The 23,291-nt window shown below is 36.6% G+C and overlaps 1 protein-coding gene across 1 annotated transcript in view; it reads left to right on the top strand.

The window, feature by feature from the left end:
* The first annotated feature begins 103 nt into the window (after window positions 1-103).
* KIAA0586 (KIAA0586 ortholog) overlaps window positions 104-23,291 on the top strand; it is a 73,961-nt gene continuing 50,773 nt past the window's right edge. Inside the window, exons 1-18 of the mRNA XM_031044525.2 lie at window positions 104-535; window positions 2,065-2,144; window positions 3,199-3,268; window positions 4,432-4,498; window positions 5,151-5,328; window positions 5,737-5,970; window positions 6,503-6,674; window positions 7,203-7,370; window positions 8,396-8,516; window positions 9,394-9,535; window positions 10,885-10,926; window positions 12,679-12,905; window positions 13,862-13,934; window positions 14,238-14,498; window positions 14,919-15,093; window positions 20,619-20,783; window positions 21,686-21,873; window positions 23,090-23,197. Coding sequence (XP_030900385.2) covers window positions 244-535; window positions 2,065-2,144; window positions 3,199-3,268; window positions 4,432-4,498; window positions 5,151-5,328; window positions 5,737-5,970; window positions 6,503-6,674; window positions 7,203-7,370; window positions 8,396-8,516; window positions 9,394-9,535; window positions 10,885-10,926; window positions 12,679-12,905; window positions 13,862-13,934; window positions 14,238-14,498; window positions 14,919-15,093; window positions 20,619-20,783; window positions 21,686-21,873; window positions 23,090-23,197 — 2,763 coding nt within the window. The 5' untranslated portion in view covers window positions 104-243. The remainder of the gene's footprint in view (window positions 536-2,064; window positions 2,145-3,198; window positions 3,269-4,431; window positions 4,499-5,150; window positions 5,329-5,736; window positions 5,971-6,502; window positions 6,675-7,202; window positions 7,371-8,395; window positions 8,517-9,393; window positions 9,536-10,884; window positions 10,927-12,678; window positions 12,906-13,861; window positions 13,935-14,237; window positions 14,499-14,918; window positions 15,094-20,618; window positions 20,784-21,685; window positions 21,874-23,089; window positions 23,198-23,291) is intronic.

Raw genomic sequence — 23,291 nt, 5'->3', positions numbered from 1 at the left:
GAGGGGCTGCGGCGGGAAGCCATTGCTATGGCAGCGGGTGCTTCCGGTACGGGCGGTGGGCGGGATTCTGAGTCTGCCTGGGCGCCGGGCAGTGCAGCCGGGCTCTGGGCGCGGAGGGAGCCCTCAGGCCGCGTTCGTTGCACGGATGCGGTGGCTGCCGCCTTAGCGGCCGGCCCGCACGCATGGCCTCTTTGTCAGAATCCTGCTTTGGACTCCCCTTCAGAGCTGCGTGACGAGATTCTCATGGACACGGAAAGCAGCTCCAGTCTCAGCCCGGATTCCTTGGCCAGCCTCACGGCAGGCCAAGTGCTCATTCACTCCACAGGTGTCCAGAGGGAGAAGCCCGCTGAGGCTCCGACAGCAGCTGGTGGCCGCGTGAGGAAAGTGACTGTCGCTGTCAGGAAGCTGTGTGAAGCGGTTGCTCCGTGCCAGGCCACCGGCGCCGCTTTGCCTGCCCGCGGACCGCCCTGCGCTCCCGCCTCAGTGTCAGCGGGCAGAGCCCCGCGCGGGGTAATAACCGCAGGCCCCTCCGCAGGTGCGTGATTTACTGCGAGCCGGCAGCTTCTGGCTCAGCTAAAATAGCTGTGTAGTGTTTTCAGTCAGGCAGTAGCTTCGTAACTAAGGAATGTTTAGAAAGCTGGCTAGTATTTTCAGAAGAAAAAGTCATGTTTGTTTGTTTTCCCAAGCTGTGTTTTACACGTGAAAAGCGAGTCATGTAGGGTGAGGTGGTCAGTCATAGCTCTGCTAACAGAACTCCAGTCCTGGCTCTAGATTCCTAGTCTGTAATTGTTAGGTAACTCTCACCTTATCATAGAATCATCATAGAGTGGTTTGTGCTGGAAGAGGTGTTAGAGATCATCTAGTTCCATCATCTAGTACCATGGGCCGAGACAGGGACACCTTCCACTAGCCCAGGTTGCTCAAAGTACCATCCAACTTGGCCTTGAACATTGCCAGCAATGGGGCAGCCACAGCTTCTCTTGGCAACCTGTTCCAATGTGCTACCACCCAGTGAAGAGCTTCTTCCTTATGTCTGTTAATTTCACAAATATGCTGGGCAGGAAGGTTTTAGGCAGCATCAGAGGATGAAACAAGTGTATGTGTTCAGGGATCAAAGTTAAGTTAAAGTTAAGAAGATTGATGCCTTTCTTGTATGTCACAGTTTTTAATGCAGTTTGTAGCCGACTATTTTAGAACCATTTATATCTCTTCAATTTTATGCCCAAAGTATAGTCAGCAAGCAGATTTGTGCCAAACAGAATATTGCTCCTGCCAACAGACAGCTTAGAGTAGTCCCAATATTTGGTCCTTCTTAATGTTTTTATGGAATTGTGTGAATTATTTTGTGGTTTTATACTGGAAGAAATCAAGTGTCTTTTAGATGCTTTTGCTCTTTCTCTGCTTCTTTAAAGGTGACTTTTTTCTGGAGAGTTTGAGCTAGTAGATGTTCAAGATAGATCTGTACAAGCTTGCCTTTTTAAAGAAGTGTTTATTGAGCACTTGAAAGGTAGTACTAAATGTTGGAAGTAGGCATTCTGAGAAAGTTATTCAGCTCTAGTCTTTTTCAGTCTGCACTTTTTGCAGATTTTATGAAACAGTACAAGTTTCAGAGCTGGTCAGTTAAACAGGTATTCAGAAGTTTCCCTGCTACCTACCGTTTCCTTGTTAAAGCCATTTTACTTTGTAATTTTGGAAAACAAACAAGCCAGCCCTACCCCTCCTGTACCCCACCAGCTTGACACAAACAACATACACAGCTCAACTGCCTGTACCAGTGAAGCGCACACAGACGAGTAAACAGATGGAAAAAAAACCCAAATTGCCTCCTTTTCTGCAACGGTTTTAGCAAACTATTTTAGTAGTATTAAGTAAATAATTTTAAGTCTGTTTTTTATAGTATGAGGCAGTAGTAATGTACCATGTACTCTTCAAATTCACAAGTGGCACAATCCATGCTACTTACCTTAATACAGGCAGAAGAACCGTTTAGGTTTGGGTTAGTCAATTATATTGAAAATTAATAACAAATCATTATGATCACAGTAAAAACTGCTTTTATTTTAGGAGTCTCAAGTACTAAAGGACATCCAGAACGTCTGCTTTCAGTGGGAAATTCTACAGAGCCAATGTTTTTTTCACAAATGGTGAGAAATGGTCAATGTTGCTTCTTGCAGGCCTGAACTAAGAGAATTTTCTTCACAAAAAGTTGCAGCTTCTGTAAAAGCATCTCAGATCTTTGTCTCAGCTTCTGCACAGGAACTGTGCATCTGCTTTCATCTTTGAGTTGCTGCTAGTGTGATATTAATGCTGAAGTGTTTAGAAGGGCTTTGTTTATAGCTACCTATTGCATAATTAATACCAAGGCTTCTTTTAAATTTTATTGTAATTGATTATACATGGCACAATATTTGTTAAAAACCTAAAACTGCAGATTTGTTCTCTTCTTCACATCATAGATAATGAGACGGTCATTAGTTTACTGGAACTCTTTAATACTTAAAAAGCTTATTTCCTTTTGATATGTTTGTTCTTTCTCACATAGAGTGCAAACTTGTCCATAGGGCATCTGTATGTCAGTAAGCATACATGAGGATAAATTTAACCTATGCTGTGAAAGGACTGCAGTAGTGTTTCTGCATGGCTCAAAGCAGAACTAGTGAGCTGAACAAGTCTCAAAAGTATGGTGAAGTACACCACCAAATGAGTAACAGATTTTTACCTTCCTAACTTTCCTTTATAGCTGCTTTTGTAGACTTTGATTATTCATGGACTCCACTTCAAGAAAATTCAGCTCCGCCCCTTCAGCTCCACAGTCAATGTTGGGTGCTTAATTCTTTGTGTATGAGCATTCCTGAATTGTTTGAGATTAGCAGCTTGTATAAACTTATACATATGTCATTTCACTACTACTTCTTTGGCCATAAATGAGGAGAATGCACTTACTCAGCACTTGGAATATATACTTTTAACTTTAATTGTGTTTCTAGGGGTTTTGTTCCTAAAATGTAATGTGAATTCTTGACTACAAAGTCCAGATGATTCCGTGGTAGAAATCGTAACATGTCTTGTTCCAAGAACTTGCTTTAAGAATGTAGAGATGCTTACATTTCTGTAGTATGCAGTTCCATTCACTTCTAACATTGTGGCCACTGATTCAGAGGCTTTGATATATGCTTTTCTGTTCTTCTTTTTCTGAAGGATTATCGTAGAGAAGCTGCAGTACAAGAAGATTCTTCACTGTTATTGGAAGATAGCAGAAGACCAAAAGGTAAGACTTATTGATGTACTGCTATGGCCCTGTTTTTATAATAAAACTGATTAATTTGGATAAAATTGAACTTTCATTTTATTTTGGGTATTTTTGTTCAATATAGAAACTTTTGAGTTAAGATATTCAAATGTTTCTTTGCAAATTTTGCTTTGGTCTTACTGGCATTACACTAGCTTATGTAGCTCTTTTGATTAACTGAGAGGGACTTCTACCAGTGTACCACGATGTTGAGATGCCTTTTGATAACTGGAACATTCATGTCTCTGAATAGAGAAATTTGGGGTGTGGAGGGGAAACACCTTGTTTAGATGCTTTTTACTGTTGTCATTATGCTACAAATGCAGCCTACACTACGGTATCTTTTTAATCTTTAAGAATCTAAGAAAACACATCGTCCCTGCTTTTTCCTTTAACTTCTGAATCTGCCAGTCAGTTTCACATGCCAGACACAAATCAGTCAGTTTCAATCAGATTTTGGGAAGTGAAGACTTTTAAAGAAAATACACTTCTGCAGGTTTCTTTGATATCTGTAACTTTGTAGAGGAAAGAAACACAAATCAATACCTCTGTTTAAGGCAAAAAATCAATACTTTAGTTTCATCTTTTACTCATACAGAGGCAACAAATAGCTGGCTTGTCAGCATGTGTGTACTAGCTGTATACAATCAGCAGCAGGGGAGCACTGAACCTTCCACCTCTTGGTTTGTTACCTCTGCTCAGCAAACAGTGGATGAAGGAGAGCCTGCAATCCTTTTAGTGTAATTTAAAGGTATTAAGGAAACTTGTAATTTGTGGTGGCTGCAGGAGGCTTGTGTCAACACTTGCAATTTGCAGGGTTTTATTGAATGCGTTGTCTGAGCTCCAGTTACCATTTATATGGCATTTTCCCACAGATGTTATGAAGATACAGTACTGTCCTTTTCATAGCATCAGTACTGTATAAAATCAGTTAAGTGAAGCCTGCTTTTACTCTCTCCATGATTTAAGGCTGCTACATAGAGAAGAGAAGCAATCTGTTATTACAGTAAATAATATTCTTTGTGAAGGCAATAGACTGCAGCAAAATTGTGCATGTTGAAATAATGCTTTGTGTCAACCTCTGCAATAGGCATTTTGTGTCAGTTAACTTGACAAAGTATGTTTTGTGCCTTTCCCTACAGGTGATGTTGTTATTTCTCAATATGCTACTGGCCAGAAAGAAGCTTTGAGAGCAGTATTAAAGCAAAAGTAAGTATGTTGGTGTTCTTACCATCTCAGCTGTTCTGTTTCTGTAGAGATGTTGTATTTCCTCAGTCTCTGCCAAAATGTAAGTAAAAACCACATTCTTTATGATTCTGTTAGTATTCTTTTTCTGTCTGTGAACATGTTTTCAGTTTTTTTTATCATTCAGAACTTACTGGAGTATATTGGTTATTATGCATATTGTTGATAATGCCTTTAGACTATTTGAATTAATGATTTCATGATACAGGAATCAAGCACAATCAGCTCTGATAGAGAACCCAGTTTGCGTCAAACCCGTATAATATTTTAAAGACAGATAAGGACACATACTGTTTATCCATAGGCTGGAAATCTTGAAGATCTGAAATCTAGTTGACTTTGTTACTAGTGAATGCATTGAGCTTTGCCATCCCCATCACAGGGATGTGCCTTTTAGATTAAAATCTGTAACATAATCCTGATAAATTCCTTGTGTCATGCTAAAAAATGAGAATAAAATTCTTTTTTAGATGTCGAGAGCATCAAGGAGAAATGCTTATGATATTAATGGTAATAATATTAATTAGTGATATTAATGATATATGTGGGAAATCATTTGCTTGGAGAAGATATGAAGAAAACAATGCTATTTACAGGCACTTGTTTATTTTTATAGAACCCAAAATAATCCTGTACTTAAGGAGGTGAAGGTACACCTCTTAGGAAATGCGTCCACAGGAAAAAAGGGAAGTGTTGTTCATGACACCACATCAGCACATAGGGAAGTTGATTCTGCAGCAACCATTGCAGCAGCAACTGCTGCTGCAATTGCTACTACAGCTCCACTTCTTAAAGTAAGTAGCTTGTGGTAATATTAGTTTTTTGTTGGCTTAAAAAAAGTAGATGTTCTGAGCCAGCCTGAAATTGTTGGTAGTAGAGCCAGAGGGACTGAATGTGTCTGCTTACTGTTCTTTGTGTTAGAAGTCTCAGACTTGCTGACCAGTATAACTGAGAGAACTGATTTGGATTTGGCTCAATGGGCAAGCGGGCAGAGACCATTTGATTTCTCTTTCAGAAGAATTTTATAGTATTGCAAAACAACCAAACACTAGTGCTAATTAGGATTTTATTTATATCTTCTGGGAAGCAAGTCATTCCATGATGGTGGGGAGGAGGTTTTATTTTCTTCATGCTTGCATCTGTTTTGCACTAAGTTTTTTCTCCTTCTTTTTTAATTATCTTTTTTTCCTTCTGTCTTGCAGGTTCAAAATGATTTGGAAGCAAAAGTTAACTCAGTTTCAGCATTAATTCATAAGCTACAGGAGGCAGACAGACAAGTGCATAGTGTTGCTGAACAGCTAGCTAATATGAAGACTCTTCATGAGAAGCCCCACTGTCATGAAAGAGTCAGTGAGCTTGAAAAACAAATGAATGCTTTCATGATGCAACGGATTCAGCATCTAGAAAAGTTACAGGAGCAACAAATGAATATTCAGGTATCTAAGTAACAGTGCAGAAGCTTTAGTTTAATAATTTCTTCTGTATCCCTATATTAATATTATAATAATTTGGATCATGTCTTAGAGAGAAAAAAAGATCCAGTGGGCAGCACATGAGCTTAGAACTTTTTGGGAAAAGGTTTACTTCTGGTTCTGTTCCAGATATCTGCTCCTCTCCCCTCCCTAATTTTTGTGTCTCTGGAAAGTAAAAGCAAAAATTGTGAAATTACTCTCATTCGTACTAAGAAATCATTTAGACCTTTGATAACTGAGGAAACTTTAATTCGGTGAGTATCTAGTCAGATTAAAAGTCTAAGAACAATTATAAATAGTTTCTTCAGAGAGTCCTGTGCTTTTTGAAAGGCAGGATAATGTCCAAGCATTCTGAGGTTGTTGTAAATGACTCTTCTCTCAAATAGCATGTAAAATCTGTTCAGTGTGATTACATGGCAAATATTCATGTTGTAAGTTTTACTTGAGAAAAAAACTAATGCATATATCAGAAATCCTTTCTAATTTTGTCTCTTAGTCTCATCTCATTAGCTCTGCAGTCAACACAGGTGGCTTACAGCGAATTCATGAACCTTCCTCCAGCATCATGACAAAACAATCTGAAAAGTCAGAACAGCAATTGCTCAGTAATGAAATACCTTCTTGTCAGAGGGGTTTATTTCTTGCCAGTGGTGGTGCACTTGCCCAAGGTGAAGACAAATTCTGCGTATCTTATTTTCAGTATTAATTTTGCATTAATTTTATTGCCATTAATATTACTTCACATCAATAATGAGTAGTAAACAGTTATGTCTGTATCATTGGTTATATACTATATTAGGCAATAAAACATCTACCACATAATCTGAAAATGTTCCATTTTAAAGTGAGAGTTTCATATTTATTAAGTGCTTAGTCTGCACCAACAGAGGCTGAGACCTAACCTAAAGTAATCTCACTGAGAAATGATCTGTGTGGAAGCTTGGAATGAACTAATTCATAGTATGGTTGGCTTTGCTTTTTGTTGTGGCTTTTTGACGTTTTGGGGGATTTTTTTGTATGCCTTTTTAATAGTATTTGGAAGTATGATATTTTCTTCCTGTTGGCTTTCTTAACTACTTCTTTAATGTTTTGCATTTTCTTAAAAAAATCATGATGTTGGCTTTTTTTTGTTTTAGATTTCTTTTCCTATGAAACAATTTGTTAACATTTAAATAACTTTTTTTTTTCCCCTGAAGCATATTCAAGCCAATTTCGGGGTTGTGGAATTAATACACAAAAATCTCCTCTAAAGACACCAGTTCCTCGGAGATATGCTCCAGAACCTGTATCAAAAAATGTGAAAATCTCAAAGAAAGAAAACGGTGTAACAGAAAAGGAAAACATTCCCAAATCCACAAGAGAAGGTATTGTAAGACACTCCTGTCCTCTGCTGGCATGAATAGTATGGTGCGGGAATTACTTTGTGTTGTCCTCACCTATTCTGAGCTGTTGGGTTTCTGGCACTTAAGTACATATATTCAGAATATTGGAAAGTACGTTTGGGAAGGGTTGGTTTTGTGAATAAATCTGTAACTGAAGTCTCTAACTAAAGACTTCATGACAGTACTGATTTAACATGTAGCATCTCAACATGATTGCTCACTGAAATGTTTTCTCAAATAAAAAGTCAAATTACCATTCACTGCCAAGTTTAAGAAAGGTTATGTAGAATAATGTAAAATTTGAGAGCTACTCACTTTCTCGTTATCATTGATGGAATTTATCCCCTCTCCCCTCCCTGCTCCCCTTAACCATGGATCCACAGGGTCTTTAGGATATTGTGATGAAAACAGCACATGTAAAACAATGTGAAGTAATTTTCTTTTACTGCTTTTGAACAGTTTGGTGGCATAAAACTCAGCTTTGAACATTCCATCAAAAAATAAAGCATCCTTTTTTTGGTTTTGAGTGGGTTGTGTTTTAGAATTGTTTGAGGATCTAAAACCGAGGAAAAGCATTTAAAAGATCCAGCCGTTATACTGTTGTCATTAAGGACATCAGATTCTTCTCAGATGCTGCTTCTATCTATCTTTTACAAAGCTGCCACCTATTCCTGTTGTTTCATAGGTGCAGGAATAAATGAAATGAGACAGAGGAAGAACAACAAATCTGTGACATTATGGACAGAATGTTTCTCGGTGACTCAGTTGCCATCACAGTTTCATTTATGTGTTTTCTGACTTTGCTAATGTAACACAATCACAGTAAGATAGATTAGTGTGAGTGGTTTTATGTGACTTGCCTATCTGAAATAGATCTATTTCAATCTGAATCTATATAAATCTAAAAATATTTTTTACTACCTTTAGTGAGCGTAGTGGGGAAATATCTGGAAGGGAAAAGAAAGTATTAAATATATTGAACAAAGTTAACCTTTTTTCTGCCCTAGGTGAAGGGAGACTTCTTGAGCATATTATGAATTCTCAAGAGATGCCACGGGGACAGATTGAGGATTCCAAGAAGGCAGCATTAAACAGTAATAAAACAAGCTGTCATTCTGAGAGAGACAGGTAAATAAACATCACAATCCAAAACTGAAGAGGACTTTTTGTTTGTCTTGATGAAATTGAGAAAGATGTATTGGATATTGATGGTGTAATAGGGTCAGTGGCATGGTCCTTGAGTCTAGCAAAGCTGTGCCTGAAGTAGACGCGCTGGCCCACTGGCATTTCTATGTTACTCTTGCATTTCTGTTGTATACTGGAGGTAGATGAAGGTTTGTTGATAAGGGTCATTTGTAGCACCTTTCTTGGAGGTCAGTGGGTGTCACTTGTTTTGTCTTGCGAGTATGTGTCTTCCATTGTAGCAGCTGGGAGAGCAGTGTCTGAAGCCAGCTCTACAGGCATTTTGTTAACGTGGAGCTGCCGTTGTCAGTGAGACTCCAGGCTTATGGGAGCTGTATGAGAGCACCTTCTTGGCAAGGCGCAGCTTCTGCCTAACAGTTTCTGAGTGTTAAGAGTGTGTGTGGAAATGTTCTGAGTCATCCAGTCTGAAACTTATTTTCTCCAGGCAGTAATTTGATGTCACATTTTCACTAATGTAATGAGAAATGGCTACATATATACTGTCTTATTTTTGATAGTATGGAAAAAAATGTTAATTGCTTCAAATGGAAATGTATCCAGAGTTTATATGTTGCTCTGTTAGATCTGAATTTTAGATGTAGTGTCACTGTTGAAAATACAGGGATACACATCAAGGTGTTAAGTGGTAAACAGAGAAAACCCAATAACCTGTCTGAAACCTAAGGTGAAAAAGCAGATTCCAATTTATATAAAGGTTTGGCATTCTTGCACTTTAAATTAATGCTTAGTTTCACAGTTGGCTACTTTCTTGAACCACATGAGGAGCCAGGATTCTTTTAATCAAGAGTGTTTCTCCCATCAGGCATACTGCTCTGCATACAGATTCAGTCCCTGCTTTAGAAAGCTTCCAAAATTGCGGTTCAGTTGAGAAAATGGTGAAAAAAGCAGATGATTTACTTCAAGATCTTGACCAGTTGAGAAGAAAAATGCATGACATGCTAGAGGTAAAGTCTGTGTGATCAGAATGACCAAGAGTTTGAGTAAAGTGGAATAAAAAATATGGAGAAAAACTTAGAGGTCTGGTATCAGTAAAAGTGTTGCCTTTGCTTCCGCCTCTGTAAAAAGACTGACATTTGTTTACGGTTACTTGAAATATTGCTGTTTCTGTATGTGGAAACCCATTGAGCCTGCGTAATTTCTCAATGAGTATGCAATGGACTAGACTGTAGAGGCTCTTACAGTCATTCTAACAAGCATAACACAGGATAAAAAAAAGTGTTTTTTTTCTTTGTTTAATTTAAGGTTGCTATATTCCTGTGATACTAGAGCTATAGAGCAGATATAACATTCCCATTTGGGGAAGAACAACGTTCTGTTTATCTGCAGTTACCTAAGGATGACTTAAGCTACTTCCTTTCTCATTTTGCCACTTCTTTTTATAAAGAGCGCTGTTTCCAAATAATTGACTAGCATGCATCCTTATATTGTTTCTTATGCTAATGATTTTGTGCCTTTGGTGCTAGAGCAGTTCTGTGCTGGCAACTTGGTGATGGTTTTTAACAACTGAGGCTTTTATCTGTCTGTTAACCTGGTTCCACGTGGAAGCAAATTATACCTGATTTGGTGTAGTCCTCTCTGTTCTTATAAATATTTGTTGTGGGAAAGAAGAAAGACTTGAAAATCGACATTTTGTGAATTGGCTTGGAGTGCAATAGCTATGGTTATATTGGTTCATTTCTGTGGTTGAAGTTTTTAGCTTGCGTATTTCCCTAAAAATATTTTGCACGATGTTTGTTGCTGTATCTTTAGAATTTAAGTGTTCCTACCGGTAAGAGAACACGTGCCATGCGCCCCATTTTTGTTGCAAATATTTGCTTACCACTATTGCTAAAAGTTGAGTAGCACACCTTAGTATAGGCAACAGAACAGGAAAAGGTGGGAGAAGAAATGGCAAGTGAGAGAGACACAGTTGACATAAATGGCTTAAAATCTTTCTTACAAAAAAGGTCAGTAGGAAGACAGATGATGACTTCAGCAAATGCGGAGTTGAGTCAATTAGGTAGTTAGCTATTGAATTCTCATCATTGAGAGATTTGTAGAGTGGGAAAGTAGATGCTTAGGATAAATGAGCACTAGCTTTGTCATACAAGGAAGTTAATGGCCTGAATTAACCGAGATAGGTTGTGATGGAACAGAAGGTGGTGCTCTAATTCTAAAGAAGTGTGCAGTGAAATTTAGTAGTTCACAAGGAACTCATTGTGCCCATTTAAATTGATCACATATCTGCTCTGGATTTTACCTTGATGAATCTGCCTTCAGATAAGTTTCAACAGCTCTTCTTCTGTCCTTTTAGGAAACAAATTCATGGAAATCAGACATAAATGATCTTATTAAGGTATATCTTACGATTTTTTTATTTTTTTTAAACACTCTAATATTGAAACAATTTTGAACATGCTTGCAATGAGACAACATTACAGTAACTGTTGCATACCTTTATTTTTTAGAAAAGGTTGATATTATGTACAGATTACATTACTCAAAGTAAGGTTTAACTTGTTCTTTGACTTGTCTTAGTCAATCCTGGTGAACTACCTTATGGGAATAATAAAAATGTCAGGCAAAAAGCTGCTGTCTCAAATGAACATAGTGTGTACTACTCATATATTTACTATTTCCTGATGTGTATCCAGCAAGTCCGCATTATTTTATGGTTGAACATGAACCTGTATTTCTTACACTTTCTCACAAATTTCGCATCTCTTATTGAGCTAATATTTGTCAAAAATCTAAATTTAAAATGAAAACTTGTATAAAATCAGTAAATAATTTGCTTTATTGTCCTTTTCTCATCAGGCAAAACCAAGATCATGGGATAAGTGTGTTGATTTCTATGTCCTTTGTGTTTTGGTGGTACACCTGTTAGAAACTAAACTTTCATGTAATTCTGATTTGGTGACAGGGTAGCTTTGAAGCCCAACCTGATTTGTGATCTGTGAGGTTATTTTATGTTCATTCAGTTAATGCTTTCAGAGTCTACTCAAGTTTGGGTATTTTGGGTTTTTTTTTGCTTTGGAGTTTCTTTTTCTTTATGTACATTTATCACTTTTTAAATGCTTTTTGTTTCCTTTCTGGAAAATTAAGCACTCTTCCGGGGGACCTCTGGGTTTCATCAAGAGTGTGAGAGTGAATGTGAGGACTATAGCTGTATGGCTGCTTATTTCCCCTGTACTTGTCTTCCTTCCTTTTGTATTTGACAGCTAATATATGCTCGATTTTTATCTCAGTAAGAGGATTCCACAAAGTAAAAGGCTAATAGTTGCTTCATTGTTTCTTCTGAAAAATGGAAATTGGTGAAACGGGGAGAGGATCATGGTGCTGTTTAGGGGTTTATTTTTTTGTTGTTGTTAAAATTTGTGTATATTTGTTGGTGTTTCTTATGGTAGATTCATACCAAATGAGTGCATATATTTAGAGGACTTTGGGTTTTATTAGGCTTTTGATAATACTTAACTAATGTTAATATGTGATTGGATTCTTCGTTAGGGACTGTAGTGATAGGACAAGGGGTAATGGGTTGAACTTAAACAGGGGAAGTTTAGATTAGATATAAGGAAGAAGTTCTTTACTGTTAGGGTGGTGAGGCACTGGAATGGGTTGCCCAGGGAAGTTGTGAATGCTCCATCTCTGGCAGTGTTCAAGGCCAGGTTGGACAGAGCCTTGAGTGACATGATTTAGTGTGTGATGTCCCTGTCCATGGCAGGGGAGTTGTAACTGGATGATCTTAAGGTCCTTTCCAACCCTAACTATTCTATGATTCTATGTTACATGGAGAGAGCTGCATATGATACTTCATGTATCTAATTTCCATCTTTTCACATGCTTATTGCCTCCATTAACACTGCTCATGCATTGTATCATTTAGCATTTGAGAGCTTTTGGATGTCTTTCCATTTGCTTGACTTTTAAATGTATTTGCAACATACTGAATGTTCTTGAGCAATTGCAGTTGATGATAGTACGTGTGGATGGTATTTCATACAATGGGCATTGATGTGATAATAGAATAATGGGAATTCTGATCAGTGTGTAGAAAGTTGGAATTACAATCTCCATTTAAATGCTAGAGGTTCTGTTTCACTTTTAGTCAAAAAAGCCTGCTGTTACATCTGATCTTCCTGAACGTCATCTGCTCAATAAACCATCCATCCTTCAAAATGTTAAAGTGCCAAAATCTATACTGAGGGATGCTGAAAGGATTTTGAGAGAAGTTCAAAACAATAAAAAAATTCTTGAAGAAAATTTGGAAGCTGTTATTCACGCAAAAGATGGAGATGCCATGTGTACTTTTATTAATGCCTTGACTACAGACAGGTTAGACCCTATAATTCCGTGCTTTGTGTGACTACTCATTGTGTGTACTCACGTTTATTACCTCTCTTTTTTTTTTCTTTCATTCTGTGTGTTGAAGAACCAGTGCACTCCCACCTGCAAGAAGTATTTATTGACTTTTAGCAATCATTAGATGATGTTCTTGAGCTTCAAATATTTTTGACCCTCCTGATGCATATTTATTGACAGATAGATGTTAGTTCTTGGTAAATCTGGATTCTGAGACTGTTATCATCTTGACAAACTGTCCTGCTGTCATAACAAGGAGGCTATAGCTTTTAGCTTTTTGTAGACAAACTTGCATTAACAGGAAAATTAAAGGGTAATTTCATTATTCAGAACAGAAGAGGCTTCATAAGCATGTAAATGTTACAGAATTAGTCATCCTATAGCAGATCTTTGGCTTTTGAGCTTTTGTTTTGTTAGTTGTGTTTAATACTCCTACTTGAATCATAATGAAAGTTTTCCTATTAGAATACAACTAAATCTTGAGTTTCTGAGGAAGGCAAATATTCTCTTCATGCAAAGATTTTTTTTTTCAGACATCTGCTGTCATTATCTTTTAGAGGAAGCAGGAATTTTTTTCATCTGCTTTGTGTCTTTCGTGTTAGAATATTTTTGTTGTCTTTTTTCAGTTTTTGGTCAAAAAGAAGGAACAGACACATTGCTGCCACTTTTTTTGTAGATGTTTGTAATAATGTTAGTACATACCAGTGGGGGGTGGGGTTTGCAGGTGGCATTACATGGGAACAGATACAGGTTTAGGAAACTCGGATAGTCTATGTTTAGTGCCCTTTAGAAAGACTGTACTGGTAGATAATCTTGCCATCTGTGTTCTAGGTGCCTCTTTTTATAGTGTTTATAGGTCAGTACTTTCCCAGGAACAAGTCTGTGCAATTTAAGAAGTACCGACCTTAAAGTTCTTTCTTCTGTTTCAGAGATGTATTGGAAGAGATTCGTATCAGAAACACTGTGGATGAGTGGATTAAAGCAATCAGTTTAGAAATCCAGGTATGGCTGCAAAAATGACTTCAGGTTTTTGCACTGTAGTTTTCCACCTTATATTGTTTTTACATGTCAATAGTTCACTTGCAACTTGAAAACATGAGAAAACTGCTTATTATTACTAGCACATTGTATTCTATAATAAAATGTTTACCTCTCTTTTAAAACTTCAGTGGCTTAATGAAAATCGCTAGTCACAGTCACATGGATAACATGACATTTCTCAGAACTTCAAAGTTATCCACAGGCTTCTTCTGATAGCCTTGAAGATAAAAATCTCCTTTTATTGTGTTTATGTTTTATCTTTAGGCTGAAATGGCAAGAAATGATTTGGAACAAGTGAAATATGATCAAAAGGTCCCGTGGATCAAGAGAGGCCAAAACATTAAGGGTAGGAAGACCAATGAAGAAATTAGAGCAAAATCTCAAAAACTTCAAGGATGCTCAATAAAGAAGCCTTTATCTGCAGCTAAGCCATTACAGAAACCAGTGGAAGAGAATGCAAGCAAACAGAGGTTTAGAACTAACTTTTCTTCTGAAAATTTGCAGAGGAGCAAAAAAAAGGCAGATGTGAGTTCCCAAGTAGTTGGTTGCTTTTTTTTGTAATGACAAGTTTGCTTTAGATTGCAGTATTCATGTAAGAAATTGTTTCCATGTATGACTCTAATAATTTTAAATGATAGCCCTGTCCTGTGGATTTCTGTTGTCAGAATTGTCCTTGTTTTCATGTGCTGTAGGAGCTGAAGCTAAGTTTGTGTAATAATGTAGAATTCATTGTCTTGTTATAAATTTGCCTTATCCAGTACCTGCTGTTTTATTCAGTTGTCAGTAAGCTTCTGGTATGTATCATTGCATGTATGTTTTTGTGTTTGGTATTAAGGCTGCTTGTTGCAGAACATATTACTTTTTTCCCTCTTAACTTTTGCAGGACTACTGACATGGTAAAATTTTTGTCCATGAAGTAAACTTTTTTTTTTCATTGTGTATCAGGGACCTGTGAATAGAAGTCCAGTGGTACAGAATGAAGACTATCTGTGTCAAATTTACGGGAAACCGATTTACCAGGGCCATCGTAGCACACTTAAGAAGGCACCATATCTGAGATTCAACTCTCCCTCTCCCAGATCTAAACTTCAAAGGCCCAAGCTTATAGAGTGTGTTAGAGGTAAGTAGTTCTTTGAAGTGAGCAAGGTGTTCATTCTCAGTTTTTATATTAGGAACTCCTTGTATAAATTAAACTGTTTAATTGTTCACCTGCTTGTCAATCTAAAGCTCAAGCAACTGCAGTACGCTTCCTAGAAAGGTGCCCCATGCATGTTAGTGTTTAAGAGATGTTTGGCAAATGTCCTTAATACCATGCTTCAACTTTTGGTCAGCTCTGAAGTGGTCAAGCAGTTGGACTACATGATTGCTGTAGGTCTCTTCCAGCTGAAATAGTATGATTCTATTCTATGCTGTGCTATTCAAAAAGATGCTCTCTTAAAAACTAAAAAATACCAGTAGGTTTTCAGATTTGCTTCGTGTATCTCACTTTTTTAGACTACCAAATTAATATTTATTTCGACATTTAATAAACACATTAATATATATTTATTGTTGTCCAAGTCTTAAAAAGATGAATTGCCAGAAGTAAAGACATGAGCATCTGAAAGCTGAGTGTGCTGAAAAGCTAACTTAGCTTTTTGATAAAGGTTACTGAGAGATGTGTTCTTCGTGTCGTCATGTCATTTAAATGATTGATTCAGTCAGAGTTAAGAAATAAACTGAGATTTGAAAAATCAAGGAAGCATGTTATTTAATTTTCCACTACTAATACATTAATTGAAATCTGAAAATTTGATTCGTGGTTTTCGATGAACATGTCATCTATTAGCTTGAAAATATTGGAAGACATTAATCAGAAGCATTGGTTTAGTTCACTAAATGCAGCTGCTTTTGTTAGTCAAGTCAGGGTTAAAACTGGAGTACAACTGTTTTGTACTAGCTTGTTACGGTTATTAGTTGATTACTATTGAATTTAATTCACTAGTTTTGTAGGCAAAGTGTTAGGATCAGGAGATTAAAATTTTCAAGCCTATTAAAAATCTGTAAAAAAATTAAAAAGTGAAACTCTGTGACATCTGACGTAGGCAGGTGTAGATAAACTTTATATTGAATTAGCAGAAAGTAATGTTTTAATTGGATCTGGTTTATTTCCTAGTTATGTTTTCAGAAGTTAATTGATTCTGAACACAGAAACTATCTTTAACTGATATGTCAGAAAGATTAATGTGTATCATCTCACTGTGGGAGAGAGTGAGCAAATTACATGATGGAAAATAAAAATGGAGTGAAAGAGCGTGTTAAGTGAAAAGGCAGTTAAAGTGGTGGTGAGCACAATCTAGTTAATAGCATGAGCATCAATGGAAAGAGATTAGATGACTTCCCTTTTCGCTTCTTGCACTTAATGCTATTATTACGCATGCAGGGGAAATAACACTTGATGCAGTCGCAATGAGGTTTAAAAAATGGTGCCTGAGTTTTTAATTATACTTTTAGAAGTATTATATTCTGTATGGAATAGAAGGAATTAACATGAAAAGGCAGTGACCATGGTTAAGACCATGTTTTTAGGCCATTAAAATGTGTAGTTTATACCAAAGATATATACATATCTTTGAAGATAAGTACTGCTATGTTTTGCTGTTTGTTTTGGGTTTTTTTTGACGTTTTGATATACATCCATAGCGGCAAATCCTCAGAATAGTACAAATCTGTTGTTAAGTTTACTGTAGTCCTTATGCTATTTCCCAGCACTTTTCTTACCTGTGCTCTGGAGCCCGGTTGTGATCCATGAAGAAAAAGTATTATCGGTAGAAAGTATTTGTAAATCTCTGCAAAACTTTCCTGGAAAATGTGGGGTTATAATCCTGGAAAAAAATCTAGAAGACTTTTCAAAACTTACCAAGTTCTCACTTCTTAAAAAGTATGTGAAAACTGTTTGTCTTATTCCTCATATGTTTTATTTGACCTCTCTTGAAATGCTTCTTTTTTTGTAAAAAATGCTGGTATACTCATTTGAAAGACCAGCAGGATATACTACTTTTTGACTACTGGCTATGCTACATACCTATAATTTAGTTTCTTCTGTAAGGATTTTTTTGTAAGAAAATGTGTGCTAGTAGGCACGTAGTATAGCAATAACAGTGATACAGTGACCACTGAGATTTGGATTGAGAACAGACGCTTCTGTAAAAATATTTAATCAGCAGTTCTGCTTTTGCTGAGTCCTAAATTACATTTTTTCTTCTATATTTATTGGGCTCTTATCCTTTATAGAAGGTCACAACCTTTCCAGGGAGGCCAATTTCGTCATTCCAGCAACAATACCATGTGAAGAGGTGGAAAAAGTGCCCCCTCTCTCCCAGTCTAATTATAATAAATAGGTCATTTGATCATTTGATACTAGCATTTTTTTTTACTGGTAATGTGTTTAATTCAGTAGTGTCAGTGAAACGTGAAGGTACAGGTTGCCTGCAGTTGTAATAAGCTGCTCCTGTGCCTTAGCTTGTTTTCTGTTGGAGGCAAATTAGAAATGAAAGAGAAAACTGTGTACCGGATCCATGCTGCATTCAATCTTCCAGAACTCCTGCATGTGACAAATACAGTTTAAAAGCCATTTGCTTGAAACCAGAATGAACTCTGGATAGCCTTTACCCAAAGTGATTCGTTTCCAAGTCATTAAGTCATACTACAGCAGTACAGCAACATGTGTGCTGGCAATAATAAAGCTGCCATAAATTTTTTTCTCTATTTCATACCAGACTGCAGTTATGGAAAGTTGTGGTTTTGTCTCTGTCATGACAGTAAATAAAATAATGTTGTATTCTTATCTAAGGGAAGAGAAGAAGAATATGGATTTTTTTTTTTAATATCACTTAACACTGCGGTGACTATGTGTTCTATTTCCAAGTTTTCTAACTTTAATGGTTTTAAGACTGAGGTCTTTGATACTTGGATTACTTGTCTTTAACTCTTCTAATGAGACAGTTGGTTAAGCTGTTTTATTTTTGTGCTTTCTTACATCTTGCCAATAAAATGGAAAAGAAACACTTCTGTGTTTCGCATGGGTCTCCCGAAGGCAAAGTAGTTAAATGCTTTTGAGGGCTGCTATTCTGAAAGATGCTGTTATGGCAGGAAAGTATAAATAATAAAATTAGAAACAGATCTGTACGCTGCTGTAGTAGGAGTATAAATAAAATGAAACAAAGATGAATGAGCCACGTTGAAGCATTGGGTTCTTAAGAAAAAGATCTTGCTAGCAATAAGCATGGTTAGTTCTTTCCTTCATGTATCTGCACCCACAGATTCCCTTCCTGGCCTTGATGTACCAGGTGATAAAGGCTTAAAAATTATTGGAACCTGTTGGCTTTGGAATTGATTGGCTGGAAAATCCAGACTTATTAAATTACTCTATTTTGTTAAAACAGTCCACTGAGCTTGTTTTAAATTAGTGTTAGAATAAGGATGTTTATTTAAGACTGAAATGGCCATCTGGAGAGTCTCTTTTCAGTCATTTTATAACTCTCTCAACCATTTTCTTTGCAAATAAACTATAGTGACTAATGCATGGTTTCTTATGGCAAGTTAGGAAAAAAAGCCAACTAACACTTTTATGAGTAAGAGGACATTCCAAAGAAAGTTGGAGTTGTTTTCTTGCATAATTTGAACTGATAAATATATGTAAAACACTAAGTTTTTAAAGCTAAATTTAATTAAATGTCTAGTTTCTGCCCAGTGCAAATAAACCAAAAAGTTGAAAGCAATTAAAATGAGGTGCTGTGTGTATACAGTACTTAGTCATTCTTACTGTGAGAACCTTGTTTTTACAAGTTGGTGATATTACAGATATGTTGCAAATTCCTGCTTTGAGTCAAAAGTTCAAGGCTAGGGTGGACTGCTAGATCATGTAGCATGACCTCTTCTAAATCACAAGCCACTGAACTGTGTATGTTTGTTACTGAGCCCAGTAATTTGTCTTTGACTAAAAAACCCATTTTTTTTTTCTGGCTAACCTATGCTTTGCAGAAAGGCATATGCTTCATCATTTACGGAAGTCAGAGTTTCTGTCCTTAATTGCTTCTTCCCATGGCTAGGTACCTTATGGTTCAGAAGTGAATGGCACATCTCAAATCTAGTATCTGATTTATACCAAGGTTTTTGTTTCAGTTTACAGCTGCTTCAGTTTCCAGGTGATTTTACTTAAAAATAAAAAAGGACTTTTAATGTCCAATCTATTTTAATATTTACAGAGATATGAAATTAGTACTGGATACAACTGTTATCATATATGGAGGTCTTTTCATGCTCTACCTCATTGACATTCTGTTGAGACATCTGAGGATTATGTTTATCCCACTAACCACAGCATTGTATTGTGATTTATCATTGCATTGCTTATCCGATGTGACTTAAAGCCTTTTTCAGAAATGCTTCTTTCTGATCTGTATTTTCTCACTGAAGAGTTACGACTTGCTGTTCTTGTTTCTTGGATTATAATTCAAAACTTGTGTGTATGAAAATACAACTTCTAGAGTGAATTGCCTTACTTGCTTATTTGCATTTGTTAAAAGTTACATTATCAATCTTTATCATCCTTTAATTTTATAATAATTTACTTCTATTATTCAATTAATTAGGAAGCTATTAAATGTGAACACTAAAAAGTGCTTGTTAAGATGTGTTAGAAACAACAGAGGACTAAGATGACATTTTTCAGCTGTAGTGAAGAAATTGAGTCGGTTAGCAATGTTATTTTCTCCAGGCTTATTTTCCTAGTGCCTGAAAAATAGAAGTAGAAAGGGTTTTATTTGACTTGCAGTATGTTGGCTCCTTTTTGGGAGACATTTTAAGCATATGGATTAAAGTTGATCATTTCTTTAATATCTACTTTTTGCAAAGAACTGAGGTTGAGTAAGACCTTGCATGACTGTACAGTGAGAAATGCAGTATTGCAGTAATGTTCCCTTCTGCTGTACGTTTAGGCATTGTTACATACAAATTAGTTCTGAGTAGCTACTTAGCAATACATTTTCAAAACTGGACCATAAAGCCGGTGCTTTCTCGATGTTGTAAGTCAAGACTTACAGGTATTAGTTACAGCTTTATTTTCCAGTAGCAGGGAGTTGTTAAGCCAGGAATTTGTAGATTATTCCCGTTCCTTTGAGTACCTGTCAGTCTTGTGGCTGGAGACAAAGCACATTTTTATAAAATTGAGACAGTTAATCAGATGAAACAACAGATGAAAATTTGGCTATATCCTATATACTGTCTATTTTTTATGCCAGGCTTGCATGTTCTTCTAATGCTGTATTTCAAACCTAAATCATGGGTTACTTCTCAGCTGCTGAATCACATGTTTCATTCCAACCTACTACTATCCTCACATCCTTTTCTTCACATTTCTGTGCCTGTATTTTCTACATTCAGATGCCCAGTATTTCTAATTTTAACTCCTTCATTGCTATCAATACTGAGACATCTAACTTAGCACTTTCAGATTCTGCCTTTCCTGTGTCTCTCCCTTGTTCCTTCCATACCACAGTAAAAACCCGATAATTGTTTCAGTAGAAGGGCTTAAATTAATAGAGTACGACATTACTGGTTTTATACATGTATTGATGACATGAAGTTTATCTGCTCTTGTTTTAGGTACAAAGGTAAAGTCAGCAAGAACACAGACTTGTTCTCGCATGCAGAAGGCGGTAACCAGCCCACTAGCCCAAGGAAATCAGTATCTTTTCAGTCCAAGTCGAGATGTGCCTCCCATCTGCGGTCCACTTGAAGGTCACCTAATTCCTATGGCTATTCCACTAGGTAGGAGCAAATAAAGCATAGAAGGATGTGTGAAGATTAATTACTGCTGCTTCATGGGAATAAAACTTATGTCATCTTAAGTCAGTGATTTGTCCATGAGATTTGGCTCATGAGATTTGCAGCTGCTCTTATGGGAAATCTACATGGGGGAACAGTTTAAAATGTTCTGGGCCTCCTCATTCTTCATGCTGTATGTTTGGCAGCACCTGGCAGAGCAATTATTTGCTTAGCTGTATCTACTTTCTTTGGTTCACTTTACATTTCTAGGCTTCTTGTTCTGGCTTCAAGTTTGGTATCCATGTAAGAAAAAACTGAATCATTGGCCCTTAGAGTCAATATTTATGATGACATTGGCCCAGCAATTTCAGTAAGGCTGTGCCAAACACACTAAATTCGTTGTCATGGCTTCTGTTTTTTTGGATCTTTAATAGAACTTTTATATAGGCCTTGTTTGGGGAAGAGTAAGTATTATATTGGCATTTAAAGAAGATAATGATTTTTTAAAAGGGTATCTCAAGAAAGAAATTGTGGTATGCTATATGAAGTGTAATGGTATTTTGAATATGATAAAGAATATGTGAGGTGAGGGAAGCATGATATGTAGGTTTTGAACACCACAATATAGTTATTCTTGTTTTCAGCAGTAGGTGTCACTGTAGTCAAGAAATGTGAGTAATTTTTAAAAATGGCAGTGTTGAGTTTACAGTTTCTGCTGAGAAAGCCTTAAGGTTACCTGGTGAAGGACTATAGTCTGGTTAGTGTCAATAGGGGACTTTTTAATTGGTCTGTAATTGTGCATGAGATCTCAGTCTGTCTTATGTGAAACACAGACACCTTGAATTTGATTTTTCATTGATTTATTAATTTACTGGCTTTTGAGATTTATATATGTTTTTCCTTAGGTCAAACACAAATTAATGATGTCTCACTGCTGCCTGCTGGAGTTGTTATAGGTAAACCACACCCTGTTACAGTTACAACCTCTGTTCCTGAAGTGCCACCAAAACCATCAGTTGAAATAAAAAAACCAAACATAGCTGTAATAGAGATGAAATCCGAGAAAAAGGATCCCCCTCAGTTATCTGTGCAGGTACATATCAAGAGTGATGATGATTTGATTTTGGGTTTATTTTATTTTAATAAATGCTAATTAAAGATAGTCTCATTCATCAGTAACTGACATTGACATCAGTAGGTGGTTTTCAGTAAGTGTTAGAAACGCACAGAATGGAGGAACTAAGAAGTTGTCATGCTATGCTAGTGTTTTTGTTCTTATTTTAACAATTATCTTTATTATTTGAGCAAAAGAGCAAACTATTTCTTGTGTATGTCACTGGTGCAGTGTGTTTGCAAAATAGGTTCCTGTCACATTTTCAAATCTTTTTTTTTTTTAGTAAGATTTTTGAGTCTGAACAAACTTGAAATAAAAGAAGTATTAATGTATATATCAGTTTTCTTGGATGACTGCTTTAGCCTTTAAGGTTTCTGTTTCAAGCATGATAGGCAACCCAAGGATTTCACTCCTGATGAATCAACAGTTGCAGTCCTTACCTAGTGGGTTTGGTGTTTTTAATTTTGGGGGTTTTGTTTGTGGGTTTGTTTTGGTTTTGTCTTTTTTTGGTTGTTTGTTATTTTCTGGGGTGTCTGCTGTCAGGGAAGTTAATGTTTCTTTCATATTCTTTTTTTTGATTCATGGAATTCAGTTAAATATATGGAGAGTAGTGTTTTTCTGTAGTATCACTGTATTCCACCCACATGCATTTTCCTGTTATTTCATGCAGTTCTTAAATGTTTAAGGTCCTTCCCCTCTCCCCAGAATTAAGCAAGCGTTTAAATCTTTGTTTAAAAAAAAAGAACATATTTTTATTCTGTAATGGACATGCCTTTGTTGCAAATTATATTCTAATATAATTATCCCTTTATTTTACTAGACCAGATGTATGGTAATGTAAATCCAATAACCAGCCTACATAGTAGCATGTAGGCCAACATAATATAAACAAATTGGTAGTCAAACACATGTCTCCTATATAAATAGTTACAGATATATTCACCTTTTGTCACATGTGAGACAAAGTGTCAGGGAATTAGGGAACAAGAGGAATGAGGTACTGCAAGAAAAGAGGTTAATATTTCTGAGGGTAGTTTTTTTGTAATGTTTTTCAGAACCAAGTTATTACCAGGTACAGGTATGAGAAACAGAGGTCACTGAAGATTGGTGGCTCAGTAGCAAGTAGAAGAGAGAACCTAAAAAGTTCAATGATAGTAGCTGAGCTAATACAGAGTGATGCTTTATTTTGTTCTAGGTGTTACCAAATGTAGATATTGACAGTATTTCAAGCGACAGTGTGAGTATAAACCACGTTCTTCCAGTCTCCAAACCCACACTTCCTCCTGTTGATACTGTAATACAGGTATTGATTGGTCTAAATGTCTGTGAATTCAAATTTGGTAAAAATTTATTATCTCATTATTCTGTTCGAGTTGGAGAAATATGACAGTTCCAGC

This window comes from Melopsittacus undulatus, chromosome 4 (genome assembly GCF_012275295.1).
Source record: "Melopsittacus undulatus isolate bMelUnd1 chromosome 4, bMelUnd1.mat.Z, whole genome shotgun sequence".
Classification (NCBI taxonomy): domain Eukaryota; kingdom Metazoa; phylum Chordata; class Aves; order Psittaciformes; family Psittaculidae; genus Melopsittacus; species Melopsittacus undulatus.
The sequence above is the reverse complement of the archived record's forward strand: the minus strand, read 5'-3'. Positions and strand labels throughout refer to the sequence as shown.